Below are 20,111 nucleotides of genomic sequence, written 5' to 3'. Positions count from 1 at the left end.
TACGCCGCGCTGGACGCCGAGGAGGCCCACCTCAATCGCCGCAGCAAGCAAGCATGCGCAGTTCGTAGGTCGGGTCCAACTTTTCTGTTCTTTTACTTTCGCGAGGCGCGGACGTCTGATAGTGTGGCACGCATTCAAACTCACGCACGCGCAGCGGCATTTCTTCAGGGTGCTGCTCTCGCCGGAGAAAACGCGTTGTACGGCAGCGTGCACGTTTAGACGAAGCTTGACAGATGCGAAGGGGCGCTCGCGCGGTGGTGAGAAATGAACGCGAAGCAATCGTATAGGCTCCGATTCTTTTGAGAGCGCTTTGCTGCCCGCGTGTCCTCGTTTTATTTCTCCGTTTTGTTTACACGGACACAGCCGCGCTGTATACGACAGTGCTTGCTGGCTTTTCGACGGCCACGCGCGGGAGCAGGCTGGCCACGTTTCGGTAATCGACCTTGACAAACGTCGATAGGTCTTGCTGCGTTCGCGTGCTTATTGAACGAGAGAGATCGCCCATGCACCGAATGCAGCGCAGCGTGAATGGTGGAAGGTTGGTTCCAGCAATAACGGTCTTTTATCTGCATTTTTTTTTCTGAGCAAACGTAAGAAGACGACAAGCAGACAGGGGAACAAATGCAAAGGCCAACCGGATCAGATGCTCGAGGCAGGTTATTACGCCGAGAAATGGTCAGTGCTAAATCTTACACCGTATGCACCACCGTCAGCGGCGGTATGTCCGGGCGGTTCGAGACCCCTGCGATTACGCACGTCATAGCTGGTTGCCGCTTCGTTCGCGCGATGCAACTCAGATTCCGTGACCCAGAAATGCGTCCAGATCCAGACACGAACGTTAGAGGATTTCGTACGCAATTGTAGTGTAGCCTTCCACCGCGCGGCTATAGGAATAATCCTGGAAATGCTGTCGGTGTATGACTGCCACTACACCACGCTGGAATTCCTCTCCAGTCGCAGTGACCTATACCCACGAAGTAATTACAGAGAAAAACCTCACGACTTCTATATGCCGTTACTGGCCGCACGAGAAAGTTTCTGAGGGTCCTCTTTTGCGGAGCGAATGGCGGCGCTTCGGTCCGCGCGTGTTCTGTCTCCGACATAACGACACTGTGCCTATAGACAACTTCCCCTGAGACTTTCAAAGCGGACATGGAATCTCCTCGGATGAAAAGAGTCCGAGCTTTAGCGGCATAGCACCACGGAAGGACGATGACGCAAGCAGCAGCAATGCGCGCACGCATTCCTCGCCGACACATGTCAGCACTTAGTTTCTTTTCCACCTCCGAGGCGCCGCGAGCAGCGCTATCCAAGTGTTGCCGATACGCGGGAAAATAATGAGGAGGAATATAAATGATCCCTCCAGGTCGCTCCTATGTACAAGGCTGTGACGTTCGCGTGACGAGACACGGTGGCAGGACTAGATAGGTAATGCAACCGGAGCCAGAGCATCGTTAAGTAGATGGGGACGGGGAGCCGGCGATTAACTCGCGAAGGGTTCGTCGTCAACGGTAGCTGAAAGGCCGGTGTCGCTCACACCATACCGCTCCGAGCGTCGCTTCAGGCTGCACCTCTTAGATCAAATTCACGCACACGCTAGGCTCGGATACCTGTAGGCGCCGTTGATGGCGCTAACGATGCAAAACACTGACCCCTACGAGGGAAGAAGAGTCTCGCGCAGGCCTTAGCAATACTGAAATAAATGTCAGAAGCTGTATACGACCAGCTTATAGAGACGAGGTCAACGAACAAACAATCCGAGAAAAAAAAAATAACAAGGAAACAACGATCAGAAAGGAGGTATGGTAGCGATGCCGAGTCGGGCCTATCTTCCTAGATGCTCCTGCGCTGTCCGGTTCACTGATCGGGGCACTCTGGTAAATCAGCACAGCAGCAGCAGCAGGAGCAGTTGCAGAAGCAGCGCGCCGAGTGGCTCCCAGTAGACTTTATTAGTCGTAAAGTTGAGCGCCGAGATCGTTGCCAGATCGTGACTAATTTCGAGCGCCCGGGAATGCGATCAAGCGCCGCTCTCTGAGAGGAGGGGAATTGGCGCACGCTTCGGACTCTCGGGGGGTGCCTTTTTCTTCTTTCCTTCGGCTGCTGCCACCGCGTGTCTAGCTCGTTCTCCGTGTTTCCTTTCCTTTCTTCTTTTGTTTCACCTCATCTTCTTCTCGCGCAGTTTCTGGATTTCTTAGGGTCCCGGCTTATCGTTTCAGCGGTGTTTGTTTCGGGGCGCTGCCTATATAGCCTTGCGCGCGAGGTCACCCAAGGTTCGTGACTCCGGCGCGCGGTGCCACGCGGGTAGCAGGCGGCCAAGGCAGGAGGCACGACTGACGGCGTGACCTCACGTCGCCGCCGCGCTATCGCTGGGCATTTCGCGAGCGAGGCGCTGAGTGCGTACATACGCGCGGGCCCTGGCGAGAGCGTATTCCCACTCCGGGCAGTTTCCGTCCGCGAGACCCAATGCGCGTTCTTGAGGGAAACGCAGTAAATCTCTCTACCGGTCGATGACCGCTACTAAGATGCGGAGACCGGCAGTCACGTCGGATAACCGTGTATACGCGGGTCCCTGCTCCTCGATTTTTCAGATTTCTCACTTGGAGACAAGAGAGAAGAAGGGAGAAGGAGGGGGAAGAGGAGAGAGAGAGAGAATGGATATGGCACGAGTCTTGCGAGATGCGCGGCGATAAGGTGCTATAGAACAATGCACAAACGTGATATGCGCCCTCTGCATCACGAACGACGTACTTGACGACCTGTAATAAGTGCCTCGTCCCCCCCCCCTCCCCCCTCTTTCCTTCCCGCCTCACTCCTTCCTTTCAATATATTACAGACGGATATGAAGTACAGCAGTAAATCATGTTGCTGCGTGCGAACAACGGTGGCGACAGCCTGCACCGGCGCACGCATGATTTTGTTGGCGCGTTCTGGAAAGGCAAGGCCCAAGTCGACGTATATGCGAAAGCGCACGCTTCGTGCGATACTCATTTCAACACACCGCAATGTCAGGTTAAAGCCACCATTCCGCATAATGAAGTGTGTAATTAGAAATAGCGAACGCAAGCTAATTGCCTCAGCGGAAATACACGTTATAGAGCGCCTATTAGATCACGCCAGTAGAAAGCCGATTCGACAGCGTTCGACATAGGTTTGAACCTACCATTACTGAAGCGTTCTAGTTTATCCAAAGCAGCAATTATAGAGTCCTGCAATCACGTCGACCAGAAGGAGACAGCCATGCAATTAAACCACGATTTCTATAGTGGAACCTTTATTTCTAAAACTATTTATTAGCGTATATGCTTCGCCAGCGTGACTGCAGTTGGGCAGGTCGTGTCTGGAAACAACTTCAGCGTTCACCAAACACACCCGCACAAATTACGATTACCGCGCGGGACATTCGATCCCCGCAAGTAGAACTCGAAGCTCGGGAGACAATAACGGTATATTCAACGCGGCGCAAACAAACGTGCCCGCTGGTTTTAGGGGGCTATAAGCGCACACGGGGTGCAGAGCTCGAGGCGAACAAAGGAAACGATGCACGGGCCCAGTGAAGCGAATCGGTGACCGCCAAACGCAACTCGGCATTCCGTACGGAGTGCGCGCGCACACAAGCAATGCGTGCGCTGCTCGCGACCTTTAGCCGGCCTCGTTAGGCCCTCAAGCGTGGCATCTGCAGGCGAGTTGCGATTTCCTAACATCCACTAACGCTCTGCCGCGCGTCAACCCCCCCCCCCCCCCCTCTCTCTCTCTCTCTCTCTAGCTGCTTCTCGCGTCTTTGTTCGCTTTTGTTCTTCTTTCTTTTATTTATTTACTTCCTGCACCACCGTATAATTGTCCGCAATGCTCAGCCAAGTGGTACGCGACGATCCACTTCGAGCCGTTTTCATCGGGGGCGAGTCGGCACTCGGACGGACAGCCGCGGTGCTTTGCACTGGGCTCCTGCCAAGTATGCGGTCTCAGTCAACACGGCTAGAGCATGGTAGGGACGCGATTGTCTAGCAAACGCTAAAAATAGATTATTGGCTGCGAGTTTTAGAGCAGAGACGACTCTCTGGACTACCGAAAACAGTCCGAAGTGGTTATAGGTTGGCAAGATTAGCAATCAATTATTGCGAACATCAGTATAGTTATGGGCCAGCTGGCTACCTTACACGGGATACAGGGGAGAAGGATTTATCAATATGAGATATAGAGAGTCTTCACAATTCGTGTGCGTACAAAGACAACGTAACGTGGTCAAAGGCAAATCGTACAATCCGCTGACCAAAAATCAACAAGGAGGCTCTCCTTCACTCAATCTCTCAACGATCAGAAAAAGATGGCAGGCTCGACATCGTATGCGCAAAAAAAGCTCCAACACGACGTTCGCAACGACACGTCGACTAAACTGAGTCTATTTGTCTTCCTGTACTCGCCATGCACAGGCATTACCTGTACGCGCATTCGTATCTTACATCTTCACTCTATCGATACACAAAATGCGAGGCCAAAGAGGTTCAAGCGTTGAGAAGGCTCCAAAAGCCGAAAAAGGCGATTTTCAAGTCAGGAGTGCCTCTTATTTCGCTTCTTCTTTATTTTTATTTTTTGTTTCTTCTTCTTCCTCGTCTCAAGTCCTCGAGTACGTGCGGCATGCCTGTCGCTTCTTTCCACTCAAACGAGAAACTGCCAGTTCTGCGGGAAAAAGAAACGTTTCGACGTGGTTCGTATAGGGCAAGCAAGTCGAAAACCAGCCCAACGTTTTGCAACTCGTTTGGTCGCTTGCTTTAGAATGCCGCGGGGGTCGACCGCCGAGAAAAAAAGGTCGCACCGCGTGCCGTAAAAAATGCACGCTGCTATATACGACGACCACGACGAGCGCGGGACAAAGTGCACGCGGACAGGTGAAGAGAAGCATGGCCACCGGAAAGACAGGGTCGGTCGACCCCTGGCCGGCACATTTAACGATCCCGTCCCGCGATAGCCGGGAGAGTGGCGCGGCTACTGCACTTCACGGCAAGGCGCGACGCGACGCGACGCGATGCAATGCGGCGAAGCATGGCATGCCTCTGCAGAGCAAACGCCTCGGGGTGACGACGCTCGTTGCCGTCTTCAGCGCGGCCGTTATCGACGCGGACGACAAAGCGGGGGGCATTTGGAGGATATCGCCGCCGAACGTATACGGTATATACTGACTGCGCGGGTCTAGATCTCTGATTCTGAGATGATGGCGAGCTGGGGCCTGCTTTTCTTCGGGTGAGGACACGAGTTACGGAAGGAACGAAATCTATGGCAGGTACTTTAAGCATAGGCTATCTTACCAGCGCCAACGTTAAAAACAAAAACAACGCTCAAAGTGTATTATCCGTGCTGTCGAGCAGTTCACATTCCCAGGTGAATATATAGGGCCATATCCTTTTGGGAAAACAGCGGCGCCGATAGAACGCACGCGCCGCGCATGCGCTGCGCACTATCTGAGTTTCCACGAAGTCTAGGGGGAGAATGTCTTATTCGCGAGCCTTCGCTCGCGTTCGAATGCTGCGGATGAAGAAGGGCTGCGTTATCGCGCGCACGTCTTCTCTGCTGCAGGCCGCTCGGTTGAGTGTGATACATGGGACATACTTGACGCTGAGAACCTGCCAACATAAAATAAAGAACGAATGGCGATTCAGACTGCGCCGTGCACCTCGCATAGCGAAACCCTATATACAACCACAGGTCCATACAATCATAGGGTACCACTGATTCCCACGGGACTTCTTAGATGTATGAGCGCGAGCCTTATAACGTAATCGCCTGTATAGGCGTGTGTCAGAAGTGCTCTATCTGTCTGGAGGCAAACGGTCACCATGGCCTGCCACTTACGCAGAAGATGATTCCTGGAGTACCGGCCTATGTACCGTATAGTCACACCACAGGCGACCAAGGCGCTGCCGAACTTTCTACGTTCAAGTGTCTTACTAAAGAGTGTAGCACTACCGCGCTTTCTTTCGGCCGTGCGCTTTACGACGAACAATCTTACGCGTGCAACGAGCTCTGCGAATCCGTCTCATAGTATATACATTCACCAAACATGTGCGTAAGAATGCTTCCTGGTAGGCCAGTCACGAACAGTGCTTACGCAAGGGGTGATCGGGAGCAATCTCGTCCCCACTGCCATGTCTTCTTGCTACAGAGGTCGATACGACGAAGACCCCTCGTACGTCGATAACACCAATAAACCGAACGACGCCAACTACTCGCTACTGGACAAGCGGAGTGGGAGACGCGTAATAATGGGTCCGCCGGATAATAGCACCTGTCAAGCACGCACAGTTGGAAGCCGACGCGCATCGAGAAAAATAATGTTCTTTCCTGCGCAGGTCTCGGCCAAAGGTCGTCGTCACCGGCGCAGGTCTGAAATCACCGGCAGCAGTGGCGCTGATCGCAGCGAAGGCGTTGGACTCGAAAGCACTAGTGCGAAAAAAAAAAAAAAAACAAGAAGAAAACGAAGAATAACAAACTGCAAACCGACGATGTTTGGCTGGAAGGTGCCCAGCCGTTACCGTGAAGTGCCTGACGCTAGATCGACTTACATCATCAAAAATCGCGCGCGAATGTGAGATGCAGGAATCGCATCAGGTGTGAGCACCGTTCGTCGTTCGTCTGTATACTGTAAACACAGAACTCGCGTCTGTGACGTACACGCTCAGCCTGTTAAGAATTGGTTTGGCTTATAACTGAGCTGTATATAACAAGGACGGTTAGGTGAGGTAAGGGTGTGGGGGCATATTCCAATGTGCATACACGAGCAAAGCGCGCTTAGAGGTCTGATGGCGAGCCGTCAAGACCGGAACCGCTTTTCCAGCTGCTGCTGCTGCTGCGAGGCACGTATATATAGCTTCGTATAGTAAAACTGCACCCTCGCGTTCGCACGTTCGTGCTGACGCCCCTTAACTGCCGTCAAACCAAAGTTCGCCTGCGAAACGAGGAAGAAGCTAAAGTTGCGCGATGCGAAAGAGAAAGAAAAGAAAAGAGAAAAGAATGAAGCAGCAAGAGAAAGCGTGTGGCGAGATTAAAGAGCGCGAGCAGGTGGCGGAAGTGCCTAGCGCGGTCGCTGCGCATATCAGATTGTTTGCGCGCGTGTTCTCAACTAGGATGTCAAGGAGGAGTGGAGCATCTGCCGCGGGGGAGATTCACACGCGAGAAGAAAGAAAGAAAGAAAGAACTTTCGCGCTAGAAGACAGTGGTGCCTCCTCGTTCGCGCGATATGCAAAACAGGGCAAAGCAGAGCTCGACAGGTATAGTGAGAGAAACAGCTCAATTTCTTGCACAGCGTGAGCTTTCCGCGTGGGGTTTATAGCATGTGCGGTTAGTGGCGAAGGCAGAAAGGAAGGCTTTTTTTTTTCGTGGCGTCAGCGAAGGTTCAAGGGTTGAAAAGGCGGCGCGTATCGTGTTTCGAACTAACGGAAACGGATGGACCGTCGGCCGCGCACGCACCTTCGTTCTGCAAGAAGCCAATAGGTTGAACGAAAAGAAAGAGTCTCGGGATCAAGAACCGTAAGTGAACAAAGTGCGATCACTAGTGAACAAGGGATCACTATAGTGAACAAAGAGCAACTGATCCGAGTAAATGGCGAGAATTTCTCCACCACTGCGTTAAATGTTGAAACTTATAAGCATGAAACCAAACCAGACAATAGGAAAACGATAGATTCATGCTCAAATTTCTTTTTCTCTGCTACTCCTTTCTCAGCTTCAGTGTTCTTAATCTCGTGCCACATAGGTTCCTCTAAGGGAAACATTTTTGCAAATATGTTCCACTTAGTTAACGTTTCCTACGTGGAACCAGATCAAAATGTTCCACTTAGTGGTAGTTCTGTAGAACAACTTAGCAACTGTAGCGATATTCAGAAACAGTGGCAAGAACCTTGACCGAAGGAAGTGGAAAGAGTTTAAGTGTGTACGTTTAGTGCATTCAATCTAGTGCATTCAGCCAGCCGTCTTGCTGAAAAGATAATAATTTCAAGCCAAAAATGGACGCGACAAGTTTCAGTCAAAAGCAGAAGTAATTGTACATTACTTCTGAGAAAAAAAAAGCAATAGAAGACAAAGTGGTTACAAGAAAACGGATACTTAAACTGATACACAGTGGACAAGCCTTGCAAAAGTAATATTTGGCATCCAATTGTATTTCAACAGAACATCTATTGAATGCAACAGAAAGTCTGTAGAAATTCAACATAATTTTTAACGACTTTTGTAAGGGGAACTAGAGAAGCCTCAAGCTGAAGCCAACATTTCGACAAGGATTTGACGAAGTCCCATCGTCGAAACAGTGGCTCAAACACGATGCTTCACTTTTGTTCCTTTTCAAAAGTAACTGATGTTATCTTGCGTTTCTGTTGACTGTTTGCTATCCTCAATTGACTTTCCGTTGAGATTCCATTGAATTCCACCAAAGTTGTTGCTAGGATTTTTTAGTTTTTGCCAGGTTGTCCGTTGAGATTTAATTGAATGCCACCAAAGTTTTTGCGAAGATTTGATAATTTTTGCCAGGTTGTTTGTGAAAGAAAGAAGTCGTTCAAAACAAAGAATATACATTGGAAAGAATTAAGGAAACGTGAATGACACATTTTGACGACGAATCTAGCTCTCGTAATTAGCTGTAACGTCGTTGTCGTTGTTATTGCGAAGTTCCCGTCAGACTACACTTTGCTGCGTTCCTTATAATCGGATAGAACAGTAAACATCTGTGGAACATTTCGGATCCTTACGTTCACAGGCCAAGACGAATGCGAGAATAATCACCCGAAATAAAACGCAAAATGAAAGAAACAGAAAAGAGGAAACTAAGCCCCGATCAGCATTGTGGGCCGACAGGATTCCATTTGGTGTCAAGAAGAATAACGTTGCTTAAGACACGACGCTTGTGAAACAAGCAAACAAGGGATGCGCAACTCCGAAGCTTCTTGACACTTCCGTGCTCCCTGATGTTTTGCGGCAAAGAAGAAGTAAAAGAGGAACATAAAAGCGTGTGCGAATATCTTGTCACGCAAAGGAAGAAAGAAAGGAAAAATGACTTCATTGTTACAGCGCCCCTTTGTAGGAAGCCAAGAGAAGAGGCAACCAGTGCTCGAAGTTTTGAAAGCTGTTCATTTTGTGATCGCTCATCGCTTTACACGGGAGCGGGAATTCCTTCCAGTTCCCGCGGATTATTCGGGCGTGTTCAGGCTTCACCTCTGTCTACTATTATTTTCTTTCCTGTCATGTATATTTAGCCTCGGCTACACTCTGACGCGAAGGCAATGCATCTCGACACAAATGCAAATTCCGCGCAATTTCAGCAAACAAGTGCCTGTAGGCCGCGAAACAACCGAGAGGCAAGCGGAGTATACAGACTCTAGACAGGATAATTAGATGACCGGTGAGCAACAAAAATTGAGAGGTATAATAGCTGGCAGGCGTTGGCTAGCTCCCGCCTTTACCCGAAACTCTGCTACAGTTCCTTTCCCCATTCCCCCTTGGAACACAAACCGTGGATTTGACAGCGTTCATCAAGATGTAGCCAGAACGGTGTAATTTTTGACGGAGTATATAACACACCGTTTCAAGCTCACCAAAGTGCAACCGTCGCCTTGCGCTAAAGGGGTATGTATAATAAAGAAGCTATCGCGCACGAATAAATTGAACGATAGAGACGGGACGAGAAACGGAGAGGCGCGGGATAGAAAGAAACTAGCTTTTTATACGATAAGGAAAAGCGGCAAACAACTGATAAAGAGTAGCACAATCATAAACCATGCCATCGCTGAGCCGTCGGTCGAACGATCCTTCCTCGCGTCATAAACCGAGGGGCCGCCCAAGGAGGTTGAAATTCTTTTTTTTTTTTTCTACCTCCTTGGGGCCGCCCCAACGTAGCTTCCCTGCAACAGCTTTTTCCGGACCGCGGGCTCTCAAGACTTCACATTTCTGCAGCGCCTGCCCGGCGGAGTGAATGCGTCCGCGAGTGTGCCAACGCGAATTCTTTCTTTGCACAGTTTTCGCAAGCTTTCTTTCTTTGTATTTGTCTCTCTCTTTTCACTCATCTCAGGCCATCTGGAAGGACGCGAAAACGCCTAGGGCAGAGAATAAAAAAAAAGAAAAAAAAAAGAAAAGCAAGCGAACCGTTGATCGAGCGCTCAAGATGGGAGATCGGTCATTAGGTGGATGGATCATCCTACACGGTTCGCGCACACTGCATACCTCGATCGCATGCTTCCACGCAGGATCTCGCTGTTGCTGCTGGAGGCATCTTCGGAAGGAGGCGCGCAGCGACACCTTTTGCCTCAGGTCGCGCACATACTCGCGTCTGAGCAGAGCGTTCATAGGGGAATAAGCTATATAGTGCCCGAGAGGATGCCTGATTAGAGTCGACGGGGCCACGAGTTGATGCTATTAGGCGGGACTTGAGTGCGACAGGCAGGACCACCCTCCATGGTGTGTGAACGCGGTGAAAGCGGTCCACGTCGCCAGCAGGCACGCCGCGGGATTGAGGGCATAGATGCATAGATGACGATGACTTGCCAGAGGGCGTACGCGCGACCTTTCGTAGCAAAGAGCACTTACCCTCACCCCCCTCCCTCCTGTATGTAATGAAGGTCTCCAGGCAGCTCCGCGAGGCTACCTTGTTACGCATGCGCATTCTGCGACAAACTTTCCCAATGCCCACTCTACTCAGATATCCGCAGGCTTCCGCCAGACGTGTGGACACTTAGGACGCGTGGAATTTTGGTTCGTGCTAGTTTGTGCGCGCGAACTGCGGTATTATAAATACTAATCGGCGCAGAAAGGAACGCGGATGCGACGATTCTGCGACATTTTTACCATGTACAGTCTTGGTAAAAAGTTTCGTAGCCAATGAAAGCGTAACTGAGCTTGCCGTCGAGCGCCGTACTAAATATTTGGAATCCCTTTGAATAACTTTCGTGGATTCAAAGCACCGGGTTATTAAGAGGGAATGTCTTAATCCTGCACAGCTTCGCACCACCAGACGCGCTTAAAGAAAGTACTATACTACAACTGTATCCGGTCGCTCGCGAAGTGCCATTGAATCTTTTTTGACGCAGCTATGTAGTACTTCATTTCTACTCGTTCACACACCGCGGTCCGCGCAAGAGTCGGGCGAGTATGCGAATATATAGGCTATATCCGCGTGAAAAAGGCAATCCATATTTTCTTGTTCGCGCCGTCGTTCACCGTCCCGTCCTTGTGCTTCCTCTTATTCGACACGTTCCAACGGTTTCGTAACCAACGAGTGTTATAATACCAACCATGGACAGCCTTCAAAGGACGCTGATCCATTACCACCGCGAGAAGGCGAGAATTTCGCGCCACGGACACCCGCGGAGCAATCGATAAGGAGAATGCCACACCAAGAAAGGAACGGCATCCTTCTTCTCCCAGGATCCAGAAAATCGCGCAAACCGGGCAAGGACGCCCAGCCGGGTGCCAGTAAGTCCCGCCGACTGGGTTGCGCACGCTAACCGTTTAGCGCCTCACAATGGCACGAAACATCCATAAAGCCGCATAACCTGTCGCGTATATATGCAGTGCCAAGCTGGCACCGGCTGGCAAACAATGACTGAGCGAGAGATGGAGAAAGGTTCCTATTTCGTCCACGAGTGCCGATCACGCGAGGAGTGAACTGAACTAAAAAAGCAAAAAAGAAAGCATGAAAAGTGGAATGGAAGAAACCAAAACCCTTCTATAACGGCAGAAATACATCAGGGAAGATCGGAGCAGCAGCAGCTGCCTATATAGCATATACGAAATTGGCTCTTCGGGACTCGCGCGTGCCAAAGGCTTACCGAGAGGGCCACCGAGAATAATAATAAGCACGACGACGCGCGCCTGGAAATCGAAGCCACGCAGAGGCGAGCGATTGTGGACTCGTGGCACGCACACCGACCCCGCTCTGCGAACGAAGAGAGCTCCTTTAAAACAGGGGCAAAGAGACGTCCTTGACCAGGAGGAAAGGTCGTCCGAGATCGCCCGGTTCAGTTCTATCCGCGTGCCTGCTGCTATATATCCTGGCCACGGCCGGCGCCCGCGTTCTGTATAGTTTCTCACCTATAACCACCGCTATACCCTCCTTCGCCCAGACCTCCTCTTTCTTTATGTCTTCCTCGCCCCTCGCGCATGTGCTTCTTCGAGGATCACCTGCGCGCGTAACCCGGCCGCACACAGACAGCCGAGTTTGCCTGCGTAATAATACCGCGCCGCCGCCGCCACGCAGTGCAGAACGAAACGGACGAGCGCGAGCTGTCCGGTGGAGTCCGCACAAATTCCTTTCGAGTTCTTTTTTCTTTTTTTTGCACTGGCGCTCCCGGATATGCAACGAAGGCGTGTGGCACGTGGACAGAGTCACGATATGCGGCCACTAGGCGGCGTGTGCGTCTAACTGCACTCTGGCCCTCTCCATGTATACGCATATGGTATAGCTTACATATCGATGGGCAGTAATGCAGGAGAAAAAAGGAAGACGAGGTCTTGCTGTCTTCTTGCCCCCGAGAGCCCACTCTAGCTATGCCGATTCCCGGAGTAGATATAGGAATGAGAGGAGATTCCATTAAATTGGTATTCCTTTATTTTTTTTTTTTCAAGCTGAGAAGTAGGAGGAAGAAGAAGCGGCTGATCCAGGTATGCGAGCCCCCTCCCCCCCCCACCCCTCCCCCCTTTCTCATGCTTCAAATCAGCTGCAAGGGGGAAGGAAGACGCACAGGAGAAGGCAGAAGAAGCAAGGACCAAGTGGCGTAAAAACGAAAAGGAACAGCGCTTCTTAAAGAGATAGAGAGAGAAAGAAAGCGGGGATTTAAATTATAAGAATAATGTTAAAAAAAAAAACAGCAATGCGGTGCCTTCAGATGGGTAGCCGGCGAACGGGCCGGAGGAAAATGAAGCTATATATATGATAGCGGCGTTCGTTCCCATTTCATTTAATGCGAAAGCCGACCCGCTGACCCTTACGGTCTCGCGCGCGCCCGTCCACACGCGCCCAACAAACCCAACCAAGCGGCGCGCGCGCGCGAGCTACCAACAAACGCAGCATCCCGTGGCGTCTCTCTCGAGAGAGGACGTTAGCGCCTCCGGAGGGAGTCGAGTGAGTCACGAGCAAAGCAGGATCGCGACGCCACCATAAAACAGCAGCAGCAGCAGAAGCGTTTGCGCTCGCGTGTCTAGGGCCACCTTCCTGGTGCCAACCAGCTACAGCTGGGCTACTCGGTGGACAGTTCGCGGGGATCACGAGAAGAAGAAGAAGAAAAAAAGTCGTAAGGGGATACGAGAAAGAAAAAAGACGGGTTCACTTAAGAAACTCGGTAGCAGGCAGATCATCGTCTTCGTCGTGCAGTTGCGTGCAGTCCCCCCCCCCCTCCCCCGTGCAGTTGCAAGGCGGAGGGGGGGGGGGGGGGACGCGAAGGAAGAAATGATTTTTCGGAGCGTGCGTTGGTCATCGCTCGGTGACGGGGGGAGGGGGGGGGGGGGTCACAGATGTGCGAGACACTGTCGTCGGAACCTGCTCCCGAAAAAAGTCCAAATTTAAGAATGCCATCTTCTGAGCTGACCCTCGCGACTTCTATATGGTATCTACGGCGCGCGCTAGGTCATCCGCGAATGTTTCGTGCACGACTCGGGAAGTCACGCCGTTGCCGCATATATGCGCGAGAGGAATGATCCTAAGTGTGAGTTCGTTTCCAAGTTGGCCGGTGGTCGTAGTAAAAAAAAAAAAAAAAAGTAAAAGAAAAAACAAACCAGTTTGCGCAGTGTACAGCTTCCCCACACAGACTTTCGAAATCTGCGTAAATATAGAGTACTGACTGATTTCCGTCAAGACCGTATTATCAAAATGCAATGGAGCAAATATTGTTTTTCCTTTTTTCTTTCTGTCCTGCACAGGCAGATTGATAGCATTGAAATAAAACAGAGCACGCGTCGCAGCTTCCACTCCAGCGCCACACACTGTTACGAAACGGAGCATTACGATATACGAGGTGTTGGTATAGAACGGGCGCGCCCCCGGAAACAAAACCGCGCTAGCAGCGATTCGCACGCATATAAACGCCACCGGCGGCGTCGCCTGCCGCCGCCGCCCACCTGCGCCCGAACGCACGCTTTCGTTTCGTTTCGCGAAGCACTGTCACTCGTCCTGACAAGTCACGGACGTCATATCTCTTCGCCGCCGAGAGCCAGGGCAGCTGTCAGGCGTCGTCTCTCCCCCAACGCATGGGCGGCAAGCACGCGGCGGCTGCGCGTAGCGGGCGTCGAGCCACTTTGTCGCCGCCGCCGTTTTGTCGGCTCGCGCAACCGGCGCGCCCTGACCCCGTGACACGGCGCGGGACCTCGCCAGCCACACTCTCATTTCCCTGTCGGCCGCGTAATTCGCTTTCGCGCGCGCGCCTCGGCCGCGGACAATGATGCACTTAGCGCCGGTGGCGTGACGTCCTTCCTTCCGTCCCTTCCTTTCCCCTTGGGGGCCCCCGCCGCGAACAATGACGACGTATGCGACGAAACGCAAATTGCGGTTCGTTCGTACGCGCGCGCGAGCGAAGAGGCGAGCAGCCGCACGCGCTCGTTGTATTCTCCTCAACGGCCGCCGCCTGCGGTGCGTAACGCCTTGAAGGGTGCCCTAGTTTCTTGAACGAACCTCGGCGCTGCACGCTTAGCGGGCGCGGGCTGACCACATGCTGATCGACCAACGGCGCATATATGTATTTTTCTTCTTTTAGCCGAGAGAGACACCGACTCGAGAAGGCGCGACGAGTCTGCACGAGGCGTTTGCAATTAGGGAGCATTCGTACGCTCAGGGAACATTCGTACACTGTGCGTACGAACGTTACCTAATAGGAGGACCATCTAAAAGAGCGTGTACTGTAGGTACGAGAGCAGGACCGACAGTCGTATACAGGGAAATGCCGTGCGGTCAGCGCTCCGAAATTCACGCCGCTCCGAAAGAAAGAAAACCAGTAGCGCGAAGGACTGCCCAACGGTAGGACCGAGAGAAGAAAGACAACGCACGCGCGCTCGAGGGGTCTAGCTGCCCTGCGGACGCGAAGTGCAGGCAGCGATGCTGGGATGGGGGAATTTAAAAAAGCGGGGGGCGAGAAGACCGCGTGCACGTTTCTTTCGCTGCGGTAACCGCAAAGGAAGAATATAACAGACAACCGCGCGGAGAAACCGAGGCGGGAGGGGGGCACCAGCCGCCGCAGGCTCCCCCGCGATGATCGGCGTCGATAAGCGGGCTCTCAGCGAGGTGTAACTCGGTTAGCGGTCACGACTCTGCCGGGGCCGTGCGCGCATACGGCGGGAAGGACGCTCTCGCCGCGCGCGCCGCAAGAAGGGGCGGAGAGGGGGGAAGACGAGGTGGAAGGAGGGGGCACCTCGAGACGGACGCCGCCGAGCTGCGGTTGCAGTGTATACCGATCCCCCCACACACTTCCACCTTTCTACCACTATCACCGCCACGGCAGCCGCCGCACTCCACCCTTGGGAACCGACCGCCGCCTGCCCGTCCATCCGCCCGCTTGCCCGCCCGACTTGGCCCCGGCGTCACGATCTGCCTCCAACTTAAATTACGCGCCGCTGCTGCGTAGCCTTCCTTCTGCTTGCTTCTGCGCTATACCCTATACGTCGTCATCGTCTTTACTCTCCCCCGCCTCCGGTCTCTCTCTTCCTCATACACACGTATGTTTGCTTGCGCCCTGCCTCACGCGTTGCCCCCTACTCGGTGCCACAAATGGGGGCAACCCTGAGAGGGCATGTAGAGAAGTAAAGGGGAAGGGGGGGGGGGGGGGGCAGCAAGCAGCAGCTTCTCGAAGCACGTACACAAAGAGATAGACCGCGAACAAATACATCTGCACAAACTGAAACCGTCGCGCGCACGCAGGTTGTCCAGATCCAAAGACAGTTGCACGCAAATTTCAGTCATAGCGCGAGCAATCGAAAATTAAGCCGAGTAGAGTTATTTCTCTGCCTATTAAAGTTAACTCTCGCTTCTACAATATTAATATGCACGAATGAATTCTTTTAGGCGTTCAACTTAAGCAGTTGCCGCCGCCGGCGGAACGGGGGGCACATGGGGTGATTTAGACACTACTGGTCAGCCGCGCAGACCGCAAAAGCTATAGACGCTTTAGGCACGCATCTTTATCGCGGCCTTGCACAGCCCCGAAGTATCCGAAACTTCTTGAACGCTCTAAAAGTCTTGAAATTTTCCCAAAGTAACTGTAAATAGATGCTGAACAGGCGCACACGGTCGTTACCGGGCCACCGCGCAGGATGAAGCAAGGGATGAAAACAGCCGAGAAGAAACGTAAAATTGTAGCACACGAACGGAAAGAGTCGGTGGCGGCGGCCGGCAGCGCGAAACTTATCACTCGGTAAGATCGCGAGAAGAAGCCTCCAGAACCGGAGGCAGCGTGAAAAAGAGTATCACAAGGTATACGGGCGCACGCTCTTTATTCACAAAGGGGGGAGCCGTTCATGCATCACCTCGATGGAGGAGGCAGGCAAGCAGATAGGAAGGCAGGCAAGCACCACTGCCGAAAAGAGAAACAGTGCGTGGCTGTGAGGAAACGACCATTCTCGGGCCAATAAATAAAAAAAAAAGGAGGCAGGCCGAAGCGAAAGTGTGGGGCCCGCAGGCAGCCAAGAAAACAGCGTGAAGAGACAACAACAATGGCGGAAACAAAAGGACAGGCATAGAGGAGCGTCACTACTGTGGCGAGAAATACTCAAGGGCCGACAGAAGAAGAAGCTTGGCGAGAAGGTGAACGAGAGAGGAACGGCGTGATGGCGGGGGCGAAGAGGTGGAAACAAGGCGGTACGAAAACGAGGCGACGCGGAGGCGGCGGCGGCGGCGCCGGACCGCTAAGAGAGAGAGCGAGAGAGACGGGGGCGAGAAGCCGGAGGAGGTCACCGGCTAATGACAGTGATCGACCGTATACACTGCAGCACTTCACACGTCGCCGAGACCGGAACCTCTATATGCTATACTGGAAACAGCGGCGGCGGCGGCAGCGCGTAAGGCCCGGGCTGCTCGTTCGTCGCTTGTGGTCCTCGCGGGAGCACCCGCCCGTTCCAGACAAACGCGCACGCCTCGCTGCAGAAGGGGAAGAAGCGGAGCAGGGACTTCGGGCACTGCGCCAGCGGCCGCACGGATGACCGGGCAAGCGAGCAAGCAGGCAGCGACCGGCGGCGCGAAGCCAGGTCCGGGTCCCCTGCCCCTCCCTCGCTCGCTGTGGCCCGGCAGCAGCAGCAGCAGCAGCAGAAGCTGCAGCCTTTGTAATCACCTGCCTCCGATGCGGTGGTAGCCGGCGACGCGAACGATACGGCCGTGCCTCTCGTATAGCGTTTATGGTCCACTCGCACGAAGAAGCTTCCCGCCTACCGCTCCCCGAGACCCAGGGCCACACATCCCTCCTTTCGCTTTCTCTCTTTTCTTCGTTGCGTCCTTTCTTCGATTCCTCCATTGCGTTTTGCTTTTCTCGACTGCTGCAACCGGAGGCTTTTCGCACGATACGGCGGACTCGCGCAGTTACGCCAGCAGCGGCAGAGGCCGCCGCAGGGAGAAACGCCCAGGGACGTGACACGGCCTCCTTATTGTCTCAGCGCGCCAGATGGAGATTTAGGTGGAAGGGCGGCGGGCGATCGGCCGGCCGCGGCTGAGCGCGGTAGCGAGACAAAAGAGCGAGTCGCGGGGTGGGAGACGTGTCTTACGCCCGGTGCGCAATCTTCGCGTCCAGCCGACGGCGGCTGGCTTCGCCTGGCTGCTGCGCAGCGCGTGATGCACGCCCGCTTGGGCGGAGGCGGCGTACCGATGCCAGAAGGTGAAAGCGAGAGCGTGTTCCGTTTGATTTCTTTTGGGTGACTGTAGGCGGCTAGATGCGGCGTCCTGTTTATTTCCTCTGACCGGCTTTCGCAACCTGAAGCGTGCACCGAAGCAAGGCTGACGAAAAAAAAAAAGAAACGTGTCGTTCATGGCACCCAAAACTGGTATGGCACACGGCGCTCTACTATACCCCAAACAGGATAAGAACAGCGCGGCATCATTTAGATCAATCTTGCTCGAAGAGTTTATTTTCATTAGATTTCAGGTATCTCGCAGATAACAACTTTCGGCCACTGTCCGGCACATAACCTGTCATTCCATTCGTTATCGCGGCTTAATTGTTCGTGCAAACTGGTCCTGCATGCGTACGAACGACGGTGAAGGTCCAATTCCCGACGATGGTCCCGTGTAACTGTCGTAAAAGCCATTAAAACTTGTGTACTCTGCTCGGCTGATAAGAGAGCTCGATTGAATGCGCAATGCTCCAGGTCTATACTGTTGTAAAGTGCTCTTGTACTCACCTCGGCGTACTCCTGGCAGGACTCGACCGAGGCGACGAACTGGACCACATCGTCGACCGTCCACTTGGCGACCAGCTGCTGCTGCTGCTGCTGCTGACCGCCCTCGCTCGTGGTGGTGCCCACGGCGCCGCTGCACGGCGAATGCAACGACGACGCCTGGTCCGAGCATACGGAGCCACAACGTAGCTTGGGCGACTTGGACGCTCCCCGGGCGCCCTCCAACTGCAAGAGCCACGGAGACGTCGCCTGCTTGCGGGGCGGCGTCCGCGCGCCGTCCGCGGGTTCCTTGGAGCCCGAGGAGGACCGCGGGCTGTCCGTGGACCGGGGTCTCTTGATCGCCGTGCCGCCCAGCGACAGGTCCAGGGGGTCGGCCCTCGCGGGCTCCCCGTCATGCGGTCTCTTGACGGCGCCGCGGAGATAGGTCTCGAGTTGGGAGGCGCTCTGTGCGCTCGCGGTCCTCACGAGGTTCAGCAGGGTCTGAGACGACGAGAAGTCCGAGAGGTTGAAGGGCGCGCTTCCCCGATGCGGCTCCAGCAGCGCCGACGGCGGGGAGGACGTGGCCGACGACGGCTTCAGGGGTGGCGTGGCGCGCGGCTGCGCTGCGGAGGCGACGGGGCCTCCTCCGTGGTGAGGCGGCAGGCCGTGGTTGGGCGTCGCGTGACCCGCGGACTCGGAATCAACATTGCCTCCTCCGGCGACGTTGGCCGCGTGCGACGCGGCGTTGTTGTTGTTGTTGACCCCGCCGCCGCTGCCGCCGTCTCGGCCCGCGCTTTGGCGACCCGACGTCTGCAGCGGAGGCGTTCCCGCCGCCTTGAAAGGGAACGGAGGCTCGAAGCCTCGAAGCAGGCCCGGAGGCACGCCTCCATTGCTTGGGCTAAAACCAAACCTGCGAAGAGAAGAAGCAAAAGGAAGAGATGTCCCTTTAGTCTCTGCGACGCAATAGGCTTTCGTTCCGAACAAAAATACACACAGGTTTTGTATTGGTATTTGTGAGTTCGTCAGTGACTTATTTGTTGTTGTTGTTTATAAGGAAAGGCTAGCGTTAATCGGAGCGAGTGTTCTTACACTGAACCTGGTGCACCTAAACATAGACCTGTATTTAAAAAGACAGAAAGAATGGAAACTAGGTGGTCTATAAATCGAGACGAGGAAAAAACACGGCACCAAGGACAACTACTGCGCACCGGCTTTTGAATACATCAAAACAGCCAGACACGAGCGCCCTTTTTTCTTTGACCTCACGGGGGCAGCGAAGGAACCACGCTCGAAAACACATTTCGCGTGACCCCTCAAGTGCGACATTCAACGGCTGCGCTTTGAAGGGCCGAACCAAACCAGAAACGTGACAAAAAGAAACACATCCTCGCTATACGGGCGGCGAAAGTCCATCACGCAGGCGGCGAATACCCAGGAAAATAGCTCGAAATATAAAGCAACAGTGCGAACAGAAAGAGACGCGACCGTGACGAGAGGGAGCGCGAGACAACGCCAGCAGGCGGAAACAGGAAGACCGGAGACACGGCAAATTTCATGCGGCGGCGGCGGCGGTTGCGGCACCACGGCGTCGGCAACCGCAGCTGAGCACGGCGGTTCCACTGCGGTCATGCGCGCAGTCCGCGAAATAGACGAGCCTGATTGACAAGCGTGACTCGCGTACGTGGCTCGTTGCGTTGGGTGGTGTGGTATGTGGTGCGCCGCCAACTTAGAGAACGTCGGCGTGGCAGTGCGTTGCGTCTATAGCCAAAAGAGCCAATAGAAAGTTTTAA

At 53.6% G+C, this 20,111-nt stretch overlaps 1 protein-coding gene across 1 annotated transcript in view; it reads right to left on the bottom strand.

The window, feature by feature from the left end:
* The window catches only part of LOC119446230 (mucin-19), a 463,166-nt gene that overhangs the window by 20,482 nt on the left and 422,573 nt on the right, over positions 1–20,111 (bottom strand). Inside the window, exon 6 of the mRNA XM_037710600.2 lies at positions 18,346–19,231. Within this exon, the coding sequence (XP_037566528.1) occupies positions 18,346–19,231 (886 nt within the window). The remainder of the gene's footprint in view (positions 1–18,345; positions 19,232–20,111) is intronic.

Source organism: Dermacentor silvarum, chromosome 3 (genome assembly GCF_013339745.2).
Source record: "Dermacentor silvarum isolate Dsil-2018 chromosome 3, BIME_Dsil_1.4, whole genome shotgun sequence".
Lineage (NCBI taxonomy): Eukaryota > Metazoa > Arthropoda > Arachnida > Ixodida > Ixodidae > Dermacentor > Dermacentor silvarum.
Note: the sequence above shows the minus strand (reverse complement) of the source record. Positions and strands in the feature narration are given on the sequence as shown.